The sequence below is a fragment of the Euprymna scolopes genome, chromosome 44 (assembly GCF_053919585.1).
Source record: "Euprymna scolopes isolate OS-2025 chromosome 44, ASM5391958v1, whole genome shotgun sequence".
NCBI lineage: Eukaryota > Metazoa > Mollusca > Cephalopoda > Sepiida > Sepiolidae > Euprymna > Euprymna scolopes.
The window spans coordinates 55,794,322-55,817,388 of record NC_136525.1 but is presented as its reverse complement, the minus strand read 5'-3'; the positions used below and the strand labels follow the sequence as shown (position 1 = coordinate 55,817,388).

The following is a 23,067-nucleotide window of genomic DNA, read 5'->3' as shown; positions in this document are numbered from 1 at the left end:
CAGCATACTCTAAAATATGCAAAATCTACACAAAAGAAAAAGAAATAGCCGAAATAAAATACAAACAAAATGTGCCCTTTCCTGAAGCAAGGAAAATAGCAAGCTCTCGAGAAAAAATAAACACTTACGCAGACATTACAAAAACTTCAAACCAAACAACCCAAAACCAAGACCTACTTAAACTAATCTCCGAACTCAAAAATTTAATTGAAACTTTAAAAACTAACCAAAACGAAAACAAGAAACAAATATCAGTATCTTTGAAAACTCAGTCAAATGACCTAAAACAAGTCCCAAAGAGCAAAAAAGAACCCGAACAGCAAAAACCACAAATAAACCGTGAAAGATCCAAATCACGTACAAGGACAAAAGCAGAAGATAAAAACACAATATCTGGAAAGATGGAAACAGAACGGGAAAACACAAATCCTCTTTCCAAAAATCAAAGTAAACAAAAAACAGAGACAATATTAATCGAAAATGAAAACAAATTTGAATTGATTGAAATCGAGAGTCACAGGAAAAAATCTAGCTCCAAAAACAGAACTGATCAGGAAGAGAAAATGGAGACTGAGGAACCAAGCAGTTCAAGTAAACACAAAGCAAAAACCACTCAAAACACAACAAACCAATAGAATAATAGATATAAAAACCTAAACAAAAACCAAACAGAAAAAAAAAAGGAAAAAAAATTAATAATTAAACGAACTTATGGAAATGAATAAAAACATCATACAGTGGAACTGCAGAGGCATAAAACCAAACTACGAAGAAATCAAACATATAATAGCACAATATGACCCCAGCATAATCGGCCTACAGGAAACTCTTCTAAAAGAAACGGACACCATCAACTTCAAAGGATACCACATCTACAATCAAACAAACAGATCACAAGCAGATAATCGACCCACAGGTGGCACTTCAATTATAATAAAAAAACAGATACCACATATAAAATTACAACTCCAAACAAACCTTCAAACAATAGCAATTAAAGTTACACTTCACCGACCAATAACCATTTGTTCAATATACATTCCACCTAAACATAAACTAAACAAAACCGAAATTGAAGATCTTATAACACAACTCCCCATACCTTTTATATTAATGGGGGACTTCAACGCCCATAACAAAATGTGGGGAAGTGAGAATATTAATCAAAATGGGAAAACCATTGAATCATTACTGGAATCACCCGAAGTAACTATATTTAATGACAAAACACACACATACCTTCACCCAGGCACAGGAACGACATCAGCTATCGACCTAACACTATGCTCCCCCACAATATTTATGGACTTCCAATGGGAGGTACATAACGACCAGTGTGGCAGCGATCACTTCCCAATTTTTCTCAAAACCCAAGAACCTACAACAGAAGAATCAAAACCAAAATGGCAAATTAATAAAGCTAACTGGACTGAATTTAGCAAACTTTGCACAAATCTAATTAATCAAGAAATAGTTAACAAACCAGATCCTATGTTAGCTTTCACCAATACACTAAACGAAATAGCAACCAAGACAATCCCAAAATCTTCCACCAAACCACACCCAAAATCAACGCCATGGTTCACAATAGAATGTAAGCAAGCAATAACCAACAGGAAAAAAATGCTAAAACACTTCAAACAACATCCTACAAAACCCAACCTTCAAAAATACCTACAAGCACGAGCAAAAGCACGCTATATTATAAAAAAAAGCAAAAAAGAAACCTGGCAAAACTATATTTCCAAATTGAACAACAACACGCCATCAAAAAAAACATGGGAAATAATAAGAAAAATAACTGGAAAAAAACTTGGAACACCAATAAATAATATAAATACACCAAATGGTAGACAAACTATAGACAAAAAAGAAATAGCAAACATAATCGCAAATGAATTCAGCCAAAACTCATCATCCAACCACTACTCCCCCAAATTCCAAAAATACAAAAACAACGCAGAAAAAGAAAAACTCAATTTCACATCCAATAACAAAGAATACTATAACACCTCTTTCACTATAACAGAACTAAAAAATGCAATTCATAAAAGTAAAGATACAGCTACTGGTCCAGACGACATCCACTATCAATTTCTAAAACACATGCCAGACACATCTCTCAACATTCTCTTACAGATAATTAACAAAATATGGTGGACTAACAATTTTCCAAAACACTGGCTCGACTCCAATATCATCCCAATTCCTAAAGCAGGAAAAGATCACTCCAACCCTACCAATTATCGTCCTATCGCCTTAACAAGCTGTATATGCAAAACAACAGAAAGGATGGTCAATACAAGACTAATGTGGCATTTAGAAAAATATAACCTCATTTCTACGCACCAAAGTGGATTTAGACAAAATCAAGGTACTAATGACCAACTTATTCGGCTAGAAACATATATTCGTAACGGTCTAATAAGAAACCACCACGTGGTCTCAATCTTTTTTGATATTGAAAAGGCGTATGACACCACGTGGAGATATGGAATCTTGAAAGATATTCATAATATGGGAATCAGAGGAAACCTAGCAAAATTTATCCAAGAATTCCTATCCCACAGAACATTTAAAGTATGCTTAGGAAATACAACATCAGATCAACACACACAAGAAACAGGGGTACCACAGGGTAGCGTACTATCTGCCACCCTTTTTCTAATTAAAATCAACAGTATAATCGAAAATGTTAACATGGGATTCGAAAAAACACTATTTGTTGATGACTTTTCAATAACTTACTCATCACCAAATATGCCAACTATTGAAAGACAAATGCAACATTGCCTTAACAAAATAGACCTTTGGGTTAACCAAAATGGATTTAAAATGTCCAAAAGCAAAACCACATGTATCCACTTTTGTAGGAAACGAAAATACCACCTTGACCCACAGCTCAAACTAGATGGACAACCAATACCAGTAGTACAACACACCAAATTTCTAGGGATCATTTTAGACAACAAACTAAACTTCAAGGAGCACATTAACAAATTAAAACAAAAATGCTTAAAAGCAATAAATATCTTAAAAATAGTATCAAAACTAGATTGGGGAGCAGATCAAGCTACAATGCTCAAAATATATCGCTCACATATCAGATCCAAACTGGATTATGGTTGTGCCATATACAGCTCTACTTACAAATCCTACAAAAACAAACTACTAACAATACAGAATCAAAGTTTAAGACTCAGCCTGGGAGCCTACCGAACTTCTCCAATGGAAAGCCTTCATGTAGAAGCCCAAGAACTACCCCTGCACTTAAGATGGAAAAAACTAGCGTTACAATACGCAACAAAACTACAAACCCACCCCGAAAACCCAACATACAAAACTACCTTCAACTTACAATGTACAAACTCTTATTCAAGGAAACCAAAAAGTATACCCTCCTTTGGACACAGAATTAAAGAAATAATACATCAAATCAATGAAAACCCCGACAATATAATTACTCAGAAAACAAACGACAGACCCCCATGGACATTACACAAACCAGAAACCGACATAACACTTACTACTTACAAGAAAAACATTACAAATAATATAACAAACAGAAGCAACTTTGGAGAACTAAGAGAAAAATATGCAGAATACATAGAAATATACACCGATGGGTCTAAAACTATAAACGGAACAAGCGCAGCATGCACAGATGGACAAAATCAATATCAAATAAGACTGCCCAACGAGGCTTCAATATATACAGCCGAACTGCAGGCCATCAAAATAGCTCTCAAACACATCAAAGACATCAACGAACAAAAAGCCATAATATATACAGACTCCCTATCCTGTATCATGGCCCTTGAAGTAAAATCTAAACATCCTTTTATCACAGAAATTATACAAGAATACAATGAAATAACCGAAAAAAACAATAAAAAAATTATAATAGCCTGGATACCAAGTCATGTCGGCATCCCAGGAAATGAAAAAGCAGACAAACTGGCTAAAGAAGCCACAAACCACCAAATGGAAAAAATTAAAATACCACACACAGACCTAAAAAGAAAAATCAACGAATATATAGAAAACATGTGGCAAGAGGAATGGAACAAATGCACTGCAAACAAATTGCATGAACATCAACCAATAATTAAAAACGAAAAACAAAAAATTTTTAAAGGAAGAAGAGAAGAAATTGTACTAAACCGAATAAGAATCGGACATACAAAATTAACTCATTCCTACCTAATCAAAGCGGAGGAAACACCAAATTGCACACTCTGCAATCAACAACTAACAATTAAACATCTACTGACAGAATGTAGAAAACACAAACACACTCAGAAGAAATATTTTAAAACAACAAACATTAGAAAAGTGTTCCAGGAAGTGGAACCCCAACAAATCATAAACTATTTAAAAGAAACAAATGTATTCAAACTCCTATAAAGCAAACAAGTAAAATTCAGTTTAGAAAAACAAATCTCTTACAACTAAAACAATTTTTCAGAAAACCTAAAACATCTTGCTTCAAAAGATAAACTTTTTCAAGAAACTTAAAAAATTTTTACAAGAAACTGAAAATCTATTATACCAACAAAACTTTTTTGGCATTAAATGACTCTTAGAGGTTGAAATGCCGTTAAACAAATACACTCACTCACTCACTCACTCTCTCTTCCCCTTACCCAATCTTTCTCTCTCTATCTATCACTCTTTTTCTCGCTTTCTAGGTTGATGACTAATCTATATTATATTCCTCTTAGTCTTTCTGTTTATCCCATTTTTTCTTCGAAACTACTGGACTGATCTGGCTGAAATTTTGTATGAACCTTCGCTATGATAAGGTGCAACGAACTAAGTATTATAGTATCCATTTGATAAACAGTTAGGGATTATGGTTAGTCACCACAATACTGCATCTATTTTCAAAATTTTTATCAGAATCTACTGGGCTGATCTAGCTGAAAATTTGTATGCACCTTTGCTATGATAAAGTGCAGCAGCTGGCCTTATGATTATCGTACTTCTCCCTCTCTATAGGTTTTGGTTTCGATCTCAGCTTGAGTATTTTTTTTTTTCACATAGAAAAAAACAATGTCTCAGTTTCTTTCTTTTTTTTTTTTCTAATTCACTTTTTTTAACGGAATTTAACGTTACATTCAATTCCAGGCAACGCTGTGTACATCAGCTAGTATTCATATAAAATTGGTGAAGTCAAAAGAAAAAAATAAATAAGAACAAAATAAATGTCCCAAATAAACGAAAAGTTTAAGAAAAGAAACAAAAGTTAATTTCGTATTTATGCAAACACTGGAGAAGTATAATCCCCCCCCCTCATTTTTTTTAATGAAGGATGTACACGCGTATCCAAATCAATGCACATTGGTCTTTATTATAGAGCAGAGAATTATTTTATTTTTACTTTCAGATCATTTTATCAACGAATGTTGTCGAAAGCAACGTGTTCATCGACGATGTTGTGTACGTGATTGATTGTTGCAAGTAAGCTACATTTCAAACATATCTCTTGCATTAATTTTTTTTTTTTTCGTGTGATTCGTCCATGAATCAGGAAATCTATAATATAAAGCTGAATGTCTGTGTGTGTGTGTGTGTGTGTGTGTGTGGTCATGAATAGGCTCCTATACGGTTGACTATTTTAAAAAACTGATTACATATAATGATAGAAGATGTATCGAGACACAGGAATGGGTATGTTTGATCTGGCAGAACGGTGGTTCATTAAAATTGTGGGGTCTGCATTCACGCCTGGTCCACAAAGTATGGAAATAAAAAATTTAAAAATGAAAAAAAAAACGTTTACAAGGGTTTTTGATATAGATGTACATAATAATACTTTGATAAGTATGTTTTAACTTAAATAGGGATGGTATAATAAAATTGTGGGGTCTGCGTTCACGCCTGGCCTCCATAGAATGGAAATAGGCACAAACTTTAATAAAGACTTTTCATATCTATCTGCGTAAGTATATTTTAATAATTATGTTTCAGTTTGAAGAAATATGGTATAATAAAATTATGGGGTGTTCGTTCGCGCCTGATCTCCATAGAATGGAAATATGTCACAAAGTTTAACAAGGAGTTTTAATATAGATCCACAGAATATTGTGATAAGTGTTTCAGTGTGAACAGGTATGGTATAATAAATTATGGGGTTTATCTATTTTATTTTTACTTTCATCATATTTTGCTTTGGTTTCGATAGCCCCAAATTCGAAGCTATCTCTTTACAACCCTTCTTTTTCATAGCCTATCATACTTTCATAAATCAGAGTCCATTTTCTGTAGGTTGTTTTTGAATCCAGTCAACGACGGGTACTTTTGCTAGTACAAATTTATACGGCATAATCAAATTGACACACCGGTACTTGCAAGATCACCAAAATTAAGCAACGATGAACCTGACCAGCATCAGATGGGTAACCATTTGGGAATTTCGGGCACTTTGTGTTCTTCGCTTATCTCAGCATTGTTTCCAGTCGTCTTGAACTTATATATACTTGCAGCTTGAATTAAAACGGTGCCGACTTGGGAGAGGTGTGAGTGGAAATTGTGCAACTCTGGCCTCAATAATTTCTCGTACAGACACCCTTCAATGGGTATCTATAGTATGACAAGACTGAATGGAGTCCCCATTTTTTTTTTTTTTGTTTAAGATACAAATATGAAAAAATAATTGGATGAAAATGATTCTATATAGATCAACAAGATATTATATATAATGATTTATTAACAGTTTCACAGGCATTAATTCCTCCTTTTTTTTTTAGGAGAGGGGAGAAGGTGGCAAGTTTTGTTTGTTCATCATTATACTATACTGTCAGGCATTATCTCCTCCTTTGGAGGCCAATGTAGTATTTGTTTCATCACTATCATATCACTCACCCACCCAGGATTACCTTCTCCTTGGAACTGGTGCTACCAGATCAGGCTGCCCTGTGGCTTCCTGAGACGAAATGCACCTACATTGACGTTTTTTTGTTTTCTGATCTTTTTTGTAAAACTTAATTATGTTCTGCAAAACCAAAAACAAAAACAACAGCCTATTCCCCCCCCCCTTTTTATTTTATTTTTTCCTACCTTACTCCCGGTCCTGGATATGACCTTAAACTACATCCGATGGTGAGGTCCAGCTTACGGGCTTGGGGAGTGTGGAGCCACCTCTTAATTGCCATTGCTCCCAGGTCCACCCTGACCCGGAGTGGTAGTACCTGTTAGGGTCCCAACTATGGGTTAAATAGAAACAGATTTTAAAAAGGAAAAGAAACAACAAAAAAAGAAAAAAGAAAACAAATATATTCTATTAAATTATCTATTTATTTATTTATTTTTTTGCCCTGTCGGTAGGGCATGAGAACAAACCGACTGCCCCCCTGCAGAGGGTAAAAATCCCTCAATGGGGCAACCAGTTAGCCGTGGGTTGCTACCCGTAAAGTCTTAGGACGTGATCCTGGTGATTGAGCGAACCTAAACCAGGATACATAGAAGTTTAGGCACCGCAACACATTACTTTGGCCCTTACTTCGATTAGACGGGCGGTCGGAGAGGCCCGATCCGACCAATCGGCCAGTCACGCCAAGCCCCACCATATATTGCCCATTCCAAAAACCCACTACTAATACAACACATCCCCCCTCTCCCACAAATAACCCTACTCCCTAATATATGATGGAAAGCGGTGGCTCAGGGTCAATCGATTAGGTGTGAATATCGATGACGAGGCTGTAAACCCCTCAGGATTGCTACAGATCCCATAGCAATATCAAGAGAGAACAGATAATCATTATGATACCACCAAAGTCGGTTATATCATCATTGTATCCCTGTAGAGGCTGGGCGAATGGGTTTCCCCCCAGGCTCTTCCCAAATAGGACTCCGAGGTGGGTGGGGAACAAAGATGACGAAAAAAGAAAACAAAATATATGGCTTATTCCTCCCAAAAACCACCCAACCACCCAAAGAGAACCCACTCTGATGTCTCTGACATCAGTAGCTCTGACGAAGAGACGATAAAACCAAGGAACTCAACATTCGTAGTAATAGAATCAATGGAGGAAACTCCTTTGAGCAAACTATCACCTTTTAAAATTGAAAAAAATCTTAAAACTCTAAAACCAAAGTCTATTAAAAAACAATTTAACGGCAGCCTACTAATAGAAACCCATAACGAAGAACAAACTAAAGAAATATTGAAACTAAAATTATTTGAAAACATCAAAGTCAAATGCTACAGACATCCAACCCTAAATACCTGCAAAGGAGTAGTGAAAAGCCACGAACTTGCACTTTGTCCCTTGGAGGAAATCCGGACAAACTTACAGAAACAGAATGTGTTAGATGTTCGCAGAGTTCAAATTAAAAAAAACGGTGAGAAAATCAATACCAATACATATATACTAACTTTCGATTCCCTCACCATACCCAAAGAAGTGAAAGTCGGATATATGAAAATAAATGTAGAAATTTATATTCCAAACCCCCTCCAATGCTTCAAGTGCCAGAAGTTTGGACACCATCAAGATCGGTGCACACGATTACCAGTGTGTGGAAGATGTGGAGAAAGTGGTCCACACATTGACTGCAGAAAAGATTTCAAGTGTGCCAACTGCCTGGGAAACCATGGCGCGGGCTCTAGATATTGCGAAATATGGAAAAGAGAAAAAGAAGTGACCAAACTAAAACATATAAAGAATATATCCTACCCAGAGGCCAGGAAAATCATCGAAACTAAAACATATGCAGATGCAACAAAAAAAACTAATCCAATCAACAATCAAAATGGTCATATACATGTAACGGATACAACTGACAAGAAAATTGATGTCCTAAGCAAACTAATAAAGGAAATGAAAGAACTATTAGAAGAAATGAGGAAAATGAATAGTGCAATGTCTGCAACCAATCCAAGGATAATATTAAGTAAAGACACTACTGAACCACAAAAAGAAACAAAACCACAAACCATTTCTACAAAAACAACCGAACAACCATCAAACACATCACAAGCCAGAAAAGAATCAAAAATCCCCCCAGACAAAAAAAAAAAAACAAACAAAAACAGGAAAAGAAAGATCCCGATCTATATCTCGAACAGGGACTCCGACAGAAAATAGATTTGAGGGATTGGAGACGATGGAAGTTGAACACAATTCCAAATGATGAACAAAATATTACAATGGAATATCAGAGGGATAAAAGCAAACCAAAATGAACTCACATTATTAATAACAAATATGAGCCCAGCACTTGTCTGTCTACAGGAGACCTTTCTGAAAGAAAATAATACCATCAACATAAAACACTACACATCTTACAACTACATAAATAAAGATACGGACAGAGCTTCTGGAGGCACATCAATACTTGTGAAGAATGAAGTCCCTCAAAGACAAATAAATATAAACACAAACTTGCAAGCAATTGCAGTTTCAGTGACTCTACATAGAACTATAACACTTTGCTCAATATACATCCCTCCAAAAGATACAATCAACGAAACTGAGATAACTCAATTAATAAAACAACTCCCTAAACCCTTTTTTCTACTAGGAGATCTCAACAGTCACAATGTAATATGGGGAAGTAAAGAAACAAATAAAAAAGGAAAAGAAATAGAAAACATAATAAATAAAAATAATCTATGCCTCCTTAATAATCAAAACTACACCTATATGTACCCAGCAACAGGTACTTTCACCGCCATTGACCTTACCTTATGTGATCCTTCCATATATATGGACTATGACTGGAAAGTACACAATGACACCTGTGGGAGTGATCATTTCCCAATCATCCTGGAAAGTCTAAGTACTAGCACTGAACAAAAAACACCCAAATGGAACCTACATAAAGCGGATTGGGAAGACTTCCAGGAACAGTGCAAAAACCAATTAATTATCGAAAAGAATGATGAAGATGACCATTTGAACTACTTCATTAAAACACTCACAAACATAGCAAATAATACCATACCGAAAACAACCAAAACCAACAATCACAACAAACCTTGGTTCACAAAAGAATGCAGAAAAGCCATCAGAGCTCGACGAGCTGCCTTGAGAAAATTCGAAAAGTATCCAACAAGCAAAAATCTGGATTTCTTCAAAAACAACAGAGCAAAAGCCAGACGAATCATAAAGGAATCCAAAAGAACAACCTGGAGAAATTATATATCCAAAATTAATGTGAATACCAAGGCGAAAACAGTTTGGAACATGATGAGGAAAATAGAAGGAAAGTGTAGTAGTACACCAATATCCCACATCTCTAAAGGCAACAAAATATACACCGATCAAAAAGACATTTCCAATAACCTGGCAGATAATTTATCAAAAATTTCATCATGTGACAGACAAACAGAGAAATTCAAAAAGATTAGAGAAAAGGAAGAGAAAAAGAAAATTCTATTTAAATCACAAAATACTGAAAAATACAACCAACCTCTTACCTTGCCTGAATTAAAAGAATCGCTAACCAAATCCCATGACACAGCTACAGGGCCCGATGAAATTCCATATGAAATCCTCAAAAAACTTCCAGAAGCCTCAATGAAATACCTACTTGAAATTTTCAATATTATATGGTCCAGTGGAAACGTACCCGAGACCTGGAAAGAGGCCACAATAATACCAATCCCCAAATCTGAAAACTCAAACATCCAATCCCAATCAAGTAACGTCTCAGATCCATTGAATTTCAGGCCAATAGCTCTAAAAAGCTGCATTTGTAAGACCATGGAAAGGATTATAAACAAAAGACTAATCTGGTTCCTGGAAACAGAGAATCTTATTACAGAATTTCAAACAGGATTCAGGAAAAACCGAAGTTCAATAGACCACATAGTCAGACTTGAAACCTTCATCAGAGAAGCCTTTGTAAGGAAAGAACATTTAATAGCAGTGTTTTTTGACATGGAAAAAGCCTACGATACTGTGTGGAAGTATGGTGTTACAAGGGATCTGAAGGCGCTTGGACTAAAAGGCAGAATGCCAATTTTTATTGAAAATTTTTTAAAAAATAGACGGTTCAGAATAAAGGTTGGCACAGCTCTCTCGGACTTGAAAGAACAAGAGAATGGAGTACCTCAAGGGAGTATACTGTCAGTGACCCTGTTCAGTATCCGAATTAACAACATTGTAAAAAACCTTAACCCTGGGGTAGATTGCTCCCTATATGTGGATGACTTCCTAATATGCTGTAGATCTAGATATATATCTATAATAGAAAGGAAGCTTCAATTGTGCTTAAACAAAGTAATGAGATGGACGGAAGAGAATGGATTTAGATTCTCCAAAAGAAAAACGAAATGCATGCATTTCTGCAAACTAAAGAACATGCATAATGATCCTGTCCTAACCATGGAAGGAATGCCCATACCAGTTACTGACCAGTACAAATTCTTAGGGATTTTATTTGACAAAAAGTTAACATTCATCCCACACATAAACTATCTGAAAAAAAAATGTAACAAAGCTGTAAATCTTTTGAGAGTGGTAGCACATACCGATTGGGGTGCAGACAGGGAAACACTCCTTAAACTTTACAGAGCACTAGTCCGCTCAAAGCTAGACTACGGTTGTTTCATATATGGATCAACCCGAACATCATATATAAAAAGCCTAGACCCTATTCACCATACTGGCCTAAGATTGGCCCTAGGAGCATACAGAACTTCCCCCGTGAACAGTCTATACACGGAAGCACACGAACCCCCACTAGATCTAAGGCGAGAAAAGTTAGCCCTTCAATATTTACTGAAACTGAAGTCTTGCCCAAACAACCCTGCATACCAATGTACCTTCTATCCTAAATATGAAGAACTCTTTAACATGAGAAGAAAAACTATCAATACGTTCGGGCTCCGAATGAAGGAAAGCATTGAAGAATCGAAAATTCCAATCTCCAGCATTCACAACTTCATACTGCCTAAAACACCCCCATGGACCATGAAACAAGTTGAAATAAAACTCAACCTAAACAAAAAGTCCAAATCTACCACAAACCCTATTGAATACCACGACGAACTTCAACATTTAAAATTACAATATTCAGACTACACCTTTATCTACACAGACGGGTCTAAAAGCAACAATCACACTGGATGTGCAGCAACGTACCATAAAACCACAATGAAGAGAAATCTTCAAAATGAAGCATCTATATTCACTGCAGAGACTATAGCTATCGATCTAGCACTCAACATAATTTCAGAGGAAACCACCAAAAACTTCATCATTCTCACAGATTCTCTATCAGTCCTATTATCTATACAAAATCAAAAACAAGAAAATCCACTAACAACAAAATTAATAGAAAAAATCAATATCCTTTCAACTACTAAAAACATTATTCTTGTCTGGATCCCCAGCCATGTGGGATCAAAGGCAATGACAGGGCAGATACAGCTGCAAAAAGATCTTCTCACCTTCCAACTGACAATTTTAAGATTCCACATACTGATCTTAGACCCCAGATAAAAGCATACATACAGGAAAAATGGCAACTGCGGTGGAGTCAGCAAGAGGGCAACAAATTATACTCAATCAAACCTGAACTTAAGGAACGATGTCCGGACATCAAGAGATCACGCCGAGAAGATGTGATACTGACTCGGCTGCGCATAGGGCACACCAACTTTACTCATTCTTATATACTAAATGGAGAATCGGCGCCAGAGTGCATCCCATGCCAGGAGACACTCACAGTAAAACATATCCTAGTTGGGTGTGATGACCTTGCCCCAACTAGAAAATTATATTATACAGAAAGCAATATGGAAGACCTTTTTGAAAAGGTCAACTCAGCAAATATTCTAGCATACCTAAGGAAAGTAAATTTATATAAGAAAATTTAAGGAAATTTAAAGTCATCCAAATATACACATCCATGTATAAATACAACATTTAATTTCTTAGTTCAATTTTATAAAAAAAGGGAGGAAAGGCTGAAAAAGTCATTCCCCCCCTCCCAATAAAAAAAGTTAAAAAAAAAAAAAAAAAGGACTCCGGCATTAAATGACCACATAGGTTGATATGCCGTAAAATCAATCAATCAATCAAAAAACTTCTCCTTGGATGGAGGGATATTCTGTTCTGTTTTCATGATATAATCCTCCCAGACATTAGCTCCCCCTTTTTTAGGTGGTATACGATTTGTTTGTCATGATAACATTGTCGAGCATTATCTCCTCCTTTGAGGTCCAGTGTAGTATCACCAGAATATCATCCTGCCAGATTAGTCAAAATATGCTCCCTCCACTTGCATAGTTTTGCCCGTGTATAATTATGTATGACATCAATCGTGTTGATACACCAATTCCCATTAGACCAACAAAGTTAAGCAATGTTGAGCTTGGTCAGTACTAAAATGGGTGACCTTTTGATAATAGCAAGTACTGTATGTGCTCAGAAGCCTGTAGAGAGATGGGCATCACCAGGCTATTCTTGCCCAAGTGACATTGGGTTTGTATTACTATACGCATGGATTCGAAAAAGTTGTCAAAAAACAAATATATAACAAATAAATGTTATCAAAGGCAAGATAAGTTACTTTTCTACCTAACTGGATATGTTTTTAGTGTTTTTATTTAATGTAACATGTTTATTCGACTCAAAAAACATACAGTGTTTATTAATTTATTTGAAAAATGCAAATGGCGACATGCTGGCTGTTGAACACAATAAGTTTGGGAAAATGAGTTTAAACAAAAAAGCTATACAAAATACTGTTGGAAACTTAATATATGTTACCGTGACATAGGCAGACATATATTCGGTGGGTTTCTAACAGTATTTTGTATAATTTGTTTGTTTTAACTCATTTTCCCAAACTTACTGTGTTTAACAGCAAGCATGCCGCCATTTGCCTTTTTAAAATACATCGATAAACATTGTATGATTTTCGAACCGATTACACGTTTTAAAGTGGGTAAAACCACTAAAAACTTTTCTAGGTTGAAGAGTAACTAATCTTGCCTTTGATAACATTTATTTGTTATTTGACAACTTTTTCGAATCTATGTGTATGAAATAATGCAGTGCCCATGACCCCGTATAGTTAAAGGACTTCTTCATTATTCAAATCTATATATATATATATATATATAAAAGGCAAATGCGGTACGCGCATTCTTGTATGTCTCGAAAAGGCTTTTTTCGCCGCCATTCTCGGGGGGGGGGGTACTATCGCTTAGAAGTGTTTATATACCCCCTAGATAATAATATCTAGGATTTGTGAACGTGCGTTGCATCTAGATTTATTTACATCGACTTTTATAAGATTTGCTCTATTTCGCTCTGTCCCCTGTTTGTCCTGCTTTTTAGTATAAATACAGGGAAACTAAATTCAAACGTTCGTGTTCTCGACTTTCGAAACATCCAGAAAGCAGTCAGCTTTTGATCAATGTGGAGTTTCTCCTTATATCAGACAATTGCTATTCGATTTTGGACAATCCCCTTTACATGGGGAGCTGCTTTCCTCCCCTCCCACCATCGTCTTGGGGAAGCTAAAACTAAAAATACTGCCACGTCATCGTAACGATCCCGCGATGACCTCATTTAGCGTCTTCCTGTTAATCAAATCTCTTTCACTTGCTTTATAAGCCTTAACTTAACACGCTAATCAATTACTCCACTTGTGGTCGAGATGGTTAAGTGGTTGGCTTTTGTTTCCACCTCTGCGTCAAGGCTTCCGGGTTCAATCCCACCTCCCGACCAAAACTTTTTTTTTTTTTCTTTTACACCTTTAAACACCCGGGACACGTCTTTTTTATTACTTCGCTTATTTTTTAGTTTACCTCCCCCCACCCGCTAGTCTATTATATAAAAGGCAAAATGTGTGTGTGTATGCGCTTTTCCGCGATGTCTGCAAAAGGCTTCTTTCGGAAAAGCGCTCGCTCGCTTCGCAACTTCTTAAAACTGTTTATATCATCCATAAATTGTAATATCTCAGAGTTACCCACGGACCTCGCCTGTCTATTTAATTTTATTCACTTTCAAACCTTAATTATTCCACATTTCCCGCATCGGCACGCGTTACATTCGCTTTTTGGTATAAACAACAGCGAAACTCCACTCTAATCACAGGCCCACAGCCAGTGTCGACTTCGTCATATCAGATGGGCGAGCGGGTTTTTCAATTGACCTCATTAAAAACTGTCTCGCACGTCAATCAAAAACGAGCACCTGTTTTTTTTTTTTTTTTCACACTATTTTCCAACTGCGTGTCGGAAAAGCTTCCTTTTTTTTTCAAACCCACCTCTTTTTTTTTCACACACACCCAAAAACACCCCGGCAATGCCGGGTACCCCTCGCTAGTCTTCTATAAAATAAACGGCAAACGTCTGTGTGTTTGTTTATTTGGATGTATGTCTGCCAAAAACTTTTGACAGACGCATCAGAACATGATGAAACTGGTATCGTTTTAAACCTCGAACCTTCGGACGACAAATATCGAAAAATTGGCCAAAAAAATTAATTCCTTCACCCTCAACTGGGCACTTTTCTATAAGGAGGGGGGGGTCGCTTTTTTTCGCTGATATTTTCAAAAGTCATCTCCTCTTTTTGATTGACCTTAATTTCAACGTTCGCCATTTCCAGTTTTGTGATGGACGCAACAGCAAAGACGTCCCGTTTTTTTTTTTTTCACATTCCTTTCCTCCTTCGCGGTACGGGTTCGAGCCTGCCTACTACCACTTTTTTTTTTTTTTTTTTTACTCAACACACATCTCCACACACCTGGGCAACGCCGGACACCCAGGCTAGTCTATATAAAAGGCAAAATGTGTGTGTGTGTGTCGAAAACTTTCAACAGACATGTCGGACCATTACAAAATTGGTATCGTTTTAAAGTTCAGTCTCTCGGACGACAAATATCTAAAAGTTGGCCAAAAAGATTAATTCTTTCACCGTCAACTTTTTTCGTTTTTTTTTTTTACAAGGAGGCGTCACTTTTTCCATCGACAGTTTTGCAAGTCATTCAAACCGCGTGTCAACAACGTTGTATAAAACAGGTTCTTTTGGTGGGCGCATCGATAAGACTGTTTGCTTTTTTTCACCTCCTTTTTCTCTTGCGTATCACGGGTTCAAGCCTGCCTGCCTACTACTACTCCTATTTTTTTTTTTTTTTTTTTTTTTACGCTCACACGGGTACTCATTGCTATTGTTTTTTGTTTTTTTTTCAACCAACATCTTTACACACACCTCCACATACCCAGGCAACACCGGGCACCCAGGCTAGTCTTATATATAAAAGGTACTTTGTTTGTGTGTGTGTCAGTTCATTCCCTATGGACTCTGAAAAGGCAGGAGCAGTTTCTTTGAAATTTCACACATAATGTTCTTCATGTGTCTAGGAGTGTTCTTAGATAGTTTTTTTTATCGGAATACCTCTGATATGTATAAAAAAAATAATCTGATTAAAGAAGGAGCAGTCTGATTTTGACCAAAACACCACAAGCACATTAACTATTTCAATTTCTGTATATTTATTATTTTAAAAAAAAATTATTTAATTTTTACTTCAGGGAGAAATTGAGCTCACTTACATCAAACAATAATGTGAAAAACTTTGCTATCGTATGGGCCTCAAAAACCAGCTTGGAACAAAGACGTGCTTGTGCTGGTCGTGTCAAGCCAGGATTCTGTTTTCGCTTTTGTAGCAAAGCGAGATATGAGAGGTAAGTTGGTTGGTTGATTTTTTTTTGTTTTACGGCATATCAACCCTTTTTGAGTTATTTAATGCTGAATCCAGTTATTTTGGAAACAGTTTTTATGTGCCAAGTATTTTATATCTTCAAATATTTATTTGTAGAGTTTGGTTTGGTTGTTTTATAGCCTAATTGGAATCGGGACTTGTATCGGAATTGGGAAAAATATTGGAATTGTCCCATCACATACATACATGTGTGTACACACACACATATATATATTTATATATATGTCCACATCTATACATTACAGATTATATACATATATACAGCCACATACATATACGGGTTATTTAATGCCGAATCCAGTTATTTTAGAAACAGTTTTTATGCCTCAAGTTCTTTATATCTTCAAATATTTATTTGTAGTGTTTGGTTTGGTTGTTTTATGGCATATCAACCCTTTTCATGTTATTTAATGCCGAATCCAGTTATTTTGGAAATAGTATTCATGTTGCATTCAGTTATTTTGTAGAAGGTTTTTATTCTTCAAGCTCTTTGTATCTTCAATCGCTAGTTTGTAACGTTTGGTTTGGTTGTTTTATAGTGGATTTTATTGTTTTTGTTTGACTCCTGTCCCGGTAACCGACATCTAAAATTTCAAATGTTTAGACCCAAAATTGGCAAAGGAGTTTGGTAGAGTCTGCAAAGGTCAACTTTTTCAACTTTGACATCTTGGCAGCCAAATTTCCGCCCAAAAACTGATTAAAAAGCTTGCTGCGTGTCTGAATATCCTTTATGTAATATTTAAAATGTTTAGACCTAAAATTGGCTGAATAGTTTGCTAGAGACTACAAAGGTAAAATCTTTTGAACTTTGATCCCTTGGTAGCCAAATTTTCAGACAAAAACTAATTAAAAAGCTTGCTCTATCTTTGAATACACTTTAATTACTATTTCATCTGATCTACCTCTGCATTCCATGTTTAAAAAGGATGTGTCCTCTATAGTATTAGACCTGACGGAATGGTTAATTGTAGGTATTGACCGTTTCATACCCTCGAAAAAGTTTCAGCAAAAACCTAACAGCCAGCCATGGTTCTCTCCAGAATGTGCTGCTGCCATTGCGCACAGAAATCACTTTTTCCACTGTTTCCAACGTAATAGATGTATGAAAACTAAAGCCGCTTTCAGGACTGCCAGCAACCATTGTAAGAAAGTAATAAAGAGCGCAAGATGGTTGTATGCTCAATCTGTTAAGTCCAAAGTAGCTGAGCAGCGGCTTGGTTCCCACCAGTTTTGGCAAATAGCAAACAGAATCCTGAACAGAAGCGTGTGCTCCATCCCAACTATTATCAATGGACCTGAGGTAATCTCGTCAGCATCAGACAAAGCCAAACTCTTTGTCAAGAACTTTGCAGCTAATTCTAACCTTTGCGATCAAGGCCGCCAACCCCCAATATTTCCTCCTGTATCAGAAAACACGCTATGTGATATACGTATATCTGTACGTGATGTTGCCAAGCTAATCAAAAACCTTGATTCCAGTAAATCAACAGGCCCTGACGGTATTCCAATTATAGTACTCAAAAAAGCTTCAACCAGAACTAGCGCCCATACTTACAAAACTGTTTAAACGTTGTCTTAAGGAGAATAGTTTCCCATCTCCCTGGAAAATTTCATCAGTATGCCCTGTATTTAAGAATTCAGGTGATCGCTCATCCCCCTCTCAGTACAGGCCAATAAGTCTCCTGTGCGTCATGAGTAAGTTGCTGGAATCTGTGTTAAATACAGAAGTAATCAGCCATCTCAACAAAAATAACCTTCTTAGTGACACTCAATATTGTTTCCGTTCTGATAGATCTACAGCAGATGTGCTTACAGTTATATCTCATAGGATTAGCAAATCTCTCAACGGAGGCAACCTTTCTAGGGCAATTGCTCTTGACATATCTAAGGCCTTTGATAGGGTATGGCATAAAGGTTTACTTCATAAGATCTCTAGCTATGGTATTGCTGGAAATGTCTTCTCAATTATTAAATCATTTCTTTCTGATAGGTTCATAAGAGTAGTAGTTGAGGGGCAAAAATCAGAAGCTCACCGTATTAATGCCGGTGTCCCTCAGGGGTCCATCCTGGGCCCAACTCTTTTCCTGATCTACATTATTGATCTTCCAAATCACATCCTTACATCATTTGTAGACATCTATGCTGACGACACTACCATTTATGGTAGCACATCTAAGACAGTAAACGACCAAGTTCTCTCCAATTCTCTCTCCTCTGATCTTGAGCACGTAGTACAATGGGGTAAGGAGTGGCTGGTTACTTTTAATGCATCTAAAACCAAGCTTCTCTCTTTACATCATCAACATTCTGATCCCCATCTGGCATCAATTGAAATGAATGGCTCTCGTCTTCAGGAGGCCTCAAGTTTTGACAAGCTTCTTGGCTTGACCATTACTCCTGATCTTAAATGGAACACGTACATCAAATCTGTTGCCAAGGCCGCTGGAAAAATGGTGGGATCTTTCTATCGATCCGGTAGATATCTCACTGCTGATGCTATTCTCTATCTATATAAGAGCCAGGTACGTCCAAGGATGGAATACTGTTGCCACATCTGGGCAGGAGCTGCTAGAAAGGACTTGGCCTGCCTTGATAGAGTTCAAAATAGACTTCGTAGCCTCATAGGAGATGTCCTTTTCTCTTCCTTGCAACCTCTATCTCACAGAAGAGATGTTGCGAGTTTGTCTCTGATGTATCGTTATTTTCATGGAAAGTGTTCGTCTGAGCTTCAATCTATGGTCCCCCCCTCGCCAAACTTTCACAAGAAACACTCGTCTAGCTGTAAACTATCAATAATTCCCCCCACTCTTTATCTGTGCCTAAACTTAAACGTAGATTCCATGAATAAAGCTTCTTTCTTAGAACTGCACACCTGTGGAATTGTCTTCCGTTTTCCTGCTTTCCGGCTGACTACAATATGGTTGTGTTCAAGTCTAACGTAAATAAGTTCTTGATGAGCCGTTCCATATAAGTTATCAAATTTACCAAATTTTCATTACTAATGATTACTATATTGTCCAATTTCTACTGTACACTCTTTAACCCTTATCCTTGAGTGGCCTCTTGGCCTTGATAATGTGGTGATGCCTATATAAAAAAAAAAAAAAAATTGGCTGAGTAATTTGGTAGAGACAGAGGTCAAATTTTCTTTTTAAATTTGACCTCTATTATGACCCCTTAAGATTTATCGTTTTGGGCTCAAATCAAATTAGAAAGTTTGATCCATGTCCAAGTAACCTACATCTAAAATTTCAAGTGTTTAGATCCAAAATTGGTAGAGGAGTTTGATAGAGTTTTCAAAGGTCAAATCGTTGAACTTTAACCCCTTGACAGCCAAATTTCTGGCCGAAAACCGATTAAAAAGATTTTCTCAAATCTCAATACCCCTTATGTCAAACTTCGAGTTTGTAGACTAAAAATTGACAGAGTAGTTTGGTAGGGAAATACACACACAGAATTCCACTTTTATAGATAAACTAGCAGTTCAGCCCAGCTTTGCTCAAGCCCTATGTACTGTTCATAACTTTATGTGCATATGTATATATATTAAAAAGTTTGACTCCTGTCCCGGTAACCTACATCTAAAACTTCAAGTGTTTGGACCCAAAATTGGAGAAGGAGTTTGGTAGAGTCTGCAAAGGTCAACTCTTTCAACTTTGACATCTTGGCAGCCAAATTTTCATCCAAAAACTGATTAAAAAGCTTGCTGCATGTCTGAATACCCTTTATGTAAAATTTCAAATGTTTAGACTCAAAATTGGCTGAATAGTTTGCTAGAGACTGTAAAGGTAAAATCTTTTGAACTTTGACACCTTGGCTGCCAAATTTTCAGCCAAAAGGCGATTAAAAAGCTTGCCCTATGTCTGAATACACTTTATAATATGTTTCCATTTGCAGCTTCTCTTACAATTTTTTGATTTTAATTGTGTCAAAACGCACTTTATTTCCTTTTGACGAATTGATTGTTGCTAATTCTTCTGATGAGTTAAGGGCATAATAGATTCACTGATTGATATAATAATTAATTGATTTTACTCTATGAAACAGATGCTGTCAAGAATTGTATAAGTCAACTGAATTAAAGGAATAAATTATAAGCTAGTCAACATCATGAACTTTAGGAATATGGTCTTTTGTCATTTATTCACTATATTGCTCTGTAATTACATTGAGCTTCTTAAATAAGGATTGGTATATATTATAAGAAAATATATTTCCACAGAAAGATATATATATATATATATATATAGGGTGTTGCAACCAAATCTACCACTTGAGAGAACAAAAATAAAGTAGACAATAAAATGTATATGCAGAGACCCAACAATTTATTTAGCAACTATTACTTGCATACTACATTATTTTTCAATGTAACCACTGTTGACAGAAGTGGCCATCTCAAGGCATGCACAAAATGACTTGCACACTTTGGCGACTATGTATCTATAGCGGCAAACATCTCCACGATGACAGCTTTCAGAGAGTCAATCGTGTTCTGGGCATGCTTGTTGGTCTTGGCATCAATCACGTTCGAGAAGAAATAAAAGGAATAAATGTTGTGAAGCATGCAGCCACAAGTCCGATGACTAGTGGTGAGGAAAATTGTTGGGAAATGTTGTTTTTGTTTGAAGGGGGGGGGAGGTCAAGTAAAAATGTTGTGACGATGTTTGTTAATTGCGCATGTGCGAACAGTCGATTCATGTTTTCATTTTAAAAAGGTAAATTTGCAACGTCATAACATCTGTGTCATCATGGTCTGATTGATAACATGTTCGCTTATGAATTTACGTTATGCAAGTTCACGCCCAGCACGCGGCATTTTTTAATTCTTTTCTCTCATCTATCTTTTAAAATTCTCAACTTTCTTGTGTGCGTCCACCATGTCACATTTTTTTGGTCCCCCCCCCGGCCAATCTTTCACGAAAAACACCCGTCTAGCTGAAACCACTGTCAATAATTTTCCCCACTCTTTATCTGTGCCCAAATCAAAACGTAGGTTACATGAACAAAGCTTCTTTCTTAGAAGTGCATGTCTGTGGAACTCTCTTCCGTTTGCCTGTTTCCCACCTGACTACAACTTGGATGTCTTCGAGTCCAACATAAACAAGTTCCTGATGAACCGCCCCTTTAAGTAAGACACTTTATCAAGTCTCCAATACTATCCCATTGATTACTATACATGCAATAACCCTTATCCCCGAGTGGCTTCTGGGCCTTGATAAGTGGTGACCTCCATGTAAAAAAAAACACGATAAGATGGCACCTAAGTCCTATGTTTTTTGTTATAATTGACTTTATTATAATATATATATGAAATCTCTATAAATTAAAATATTATATTTAACCGTATTTTGCAACCAGGCAATGCTGGGCACATCCCATCCATCATCTACTAGTATATATATATATATATATATATAATGCAGATAGAGATGACAATGTCTTAAATATATTTTAAACCAAAGCTTAATTGAATCACTGGACAAACCTCCTTACTAGTGATGCGATAATGAAAACTTCTATAAAAAAAAAATTAAATAAGAAAATGGAAACCTGGTGGGATCCTTCTATCAATCCAGTAGATATCTCACTGCTGATGCGATTCTCTTCTTATATAAGAGCCAGATACGTCTAAGGATGGAGTACTGTTGCCACATCATGATAACACAATAAGATGGCACTTTTTTTTTTTTTTATTTAACCATATTTTATGACTGGACATTGTAGGCGCCCCTGCTGGTTTCATTGAAAACATTAAGTAATGTTTTTAATAATGTAACCTATCTCTTTTGTTAATGCTACTTTTTTTGTTTTTGTTTTTTAAAAAAGAAAAGAGACAACAAAACAAGATTTCGCAAAATTAAATTTCTTTCTTTATTCAGGTTGCAAAAAAATAAAACTCCAGAAATTTTCCGTACCCCATTGCATGGATTAGCACTTTCTGTGAAGATGTTGCGACTGGGATCACTTGCAAAGGTCTTTGCCAAAGCTGTTGAACCGCCTCCCAAGGATGCTATCATAAAAGCCCAGACACTTCTTAAAGGTAACGAATTGATTGAGCCAACTAATAATCTAGCATTGCAAGCGTATGCTGTATTTTCGTGCACATCGGCAATATTACATACCTAATACGCTTCAACAAATCATTTTATTTTTTGTTTTGTTTTTTTTTGTTCTTACGATGAGGATTCGTTATTTGTATTATTTGGATTCTTCGGACTACTGTTCTCATCTTCAGGTGTAATTTGTCGAATTCAGGAATTTGGACGGAATTTCAAACAGAACCCTTTATTTATTTCATAGGGATAGCATGCTCTTGTTCCGTCAGCCATGATTGAATAAAAGTCCTAAGTAATTTGCAATCATATTTTT

The 23,067-nt window shown here is 36.3% G+C and overlaps 1 protein-coding gene across 3 annotated transcripts in view; it reads left to right on the top strand.

The window, feature by feature from the left end:
- LOC145268855 (ATP-dependent RNA helicase A-like) overlaps positions 1-23,067 on the top strand; it is a 109,555-nt gene that overhangs the window by 69,145 nt on the left and 17,343 nt on the right. For all 3 annotated transcript variants that reach the window (XM_080124535.1, XM_080124534.1, XM_080124536.1), the window contains 3 exons: positions 5,390-5,463; positions 16,505-16,657; positions 22,578-22,738. In XM_080124535.1, coding sequence (XP_079980661.1) covers positions 5,390-5,463; positions 16,505-16,657; positions 22,578-22,738 — 388 coding nt within the window. The remainder of the gene's footprint in view (positions 1-5,389; positions 5,464-16,504; positions 16,658-22,577; positions 22,739-23,067) is intronic.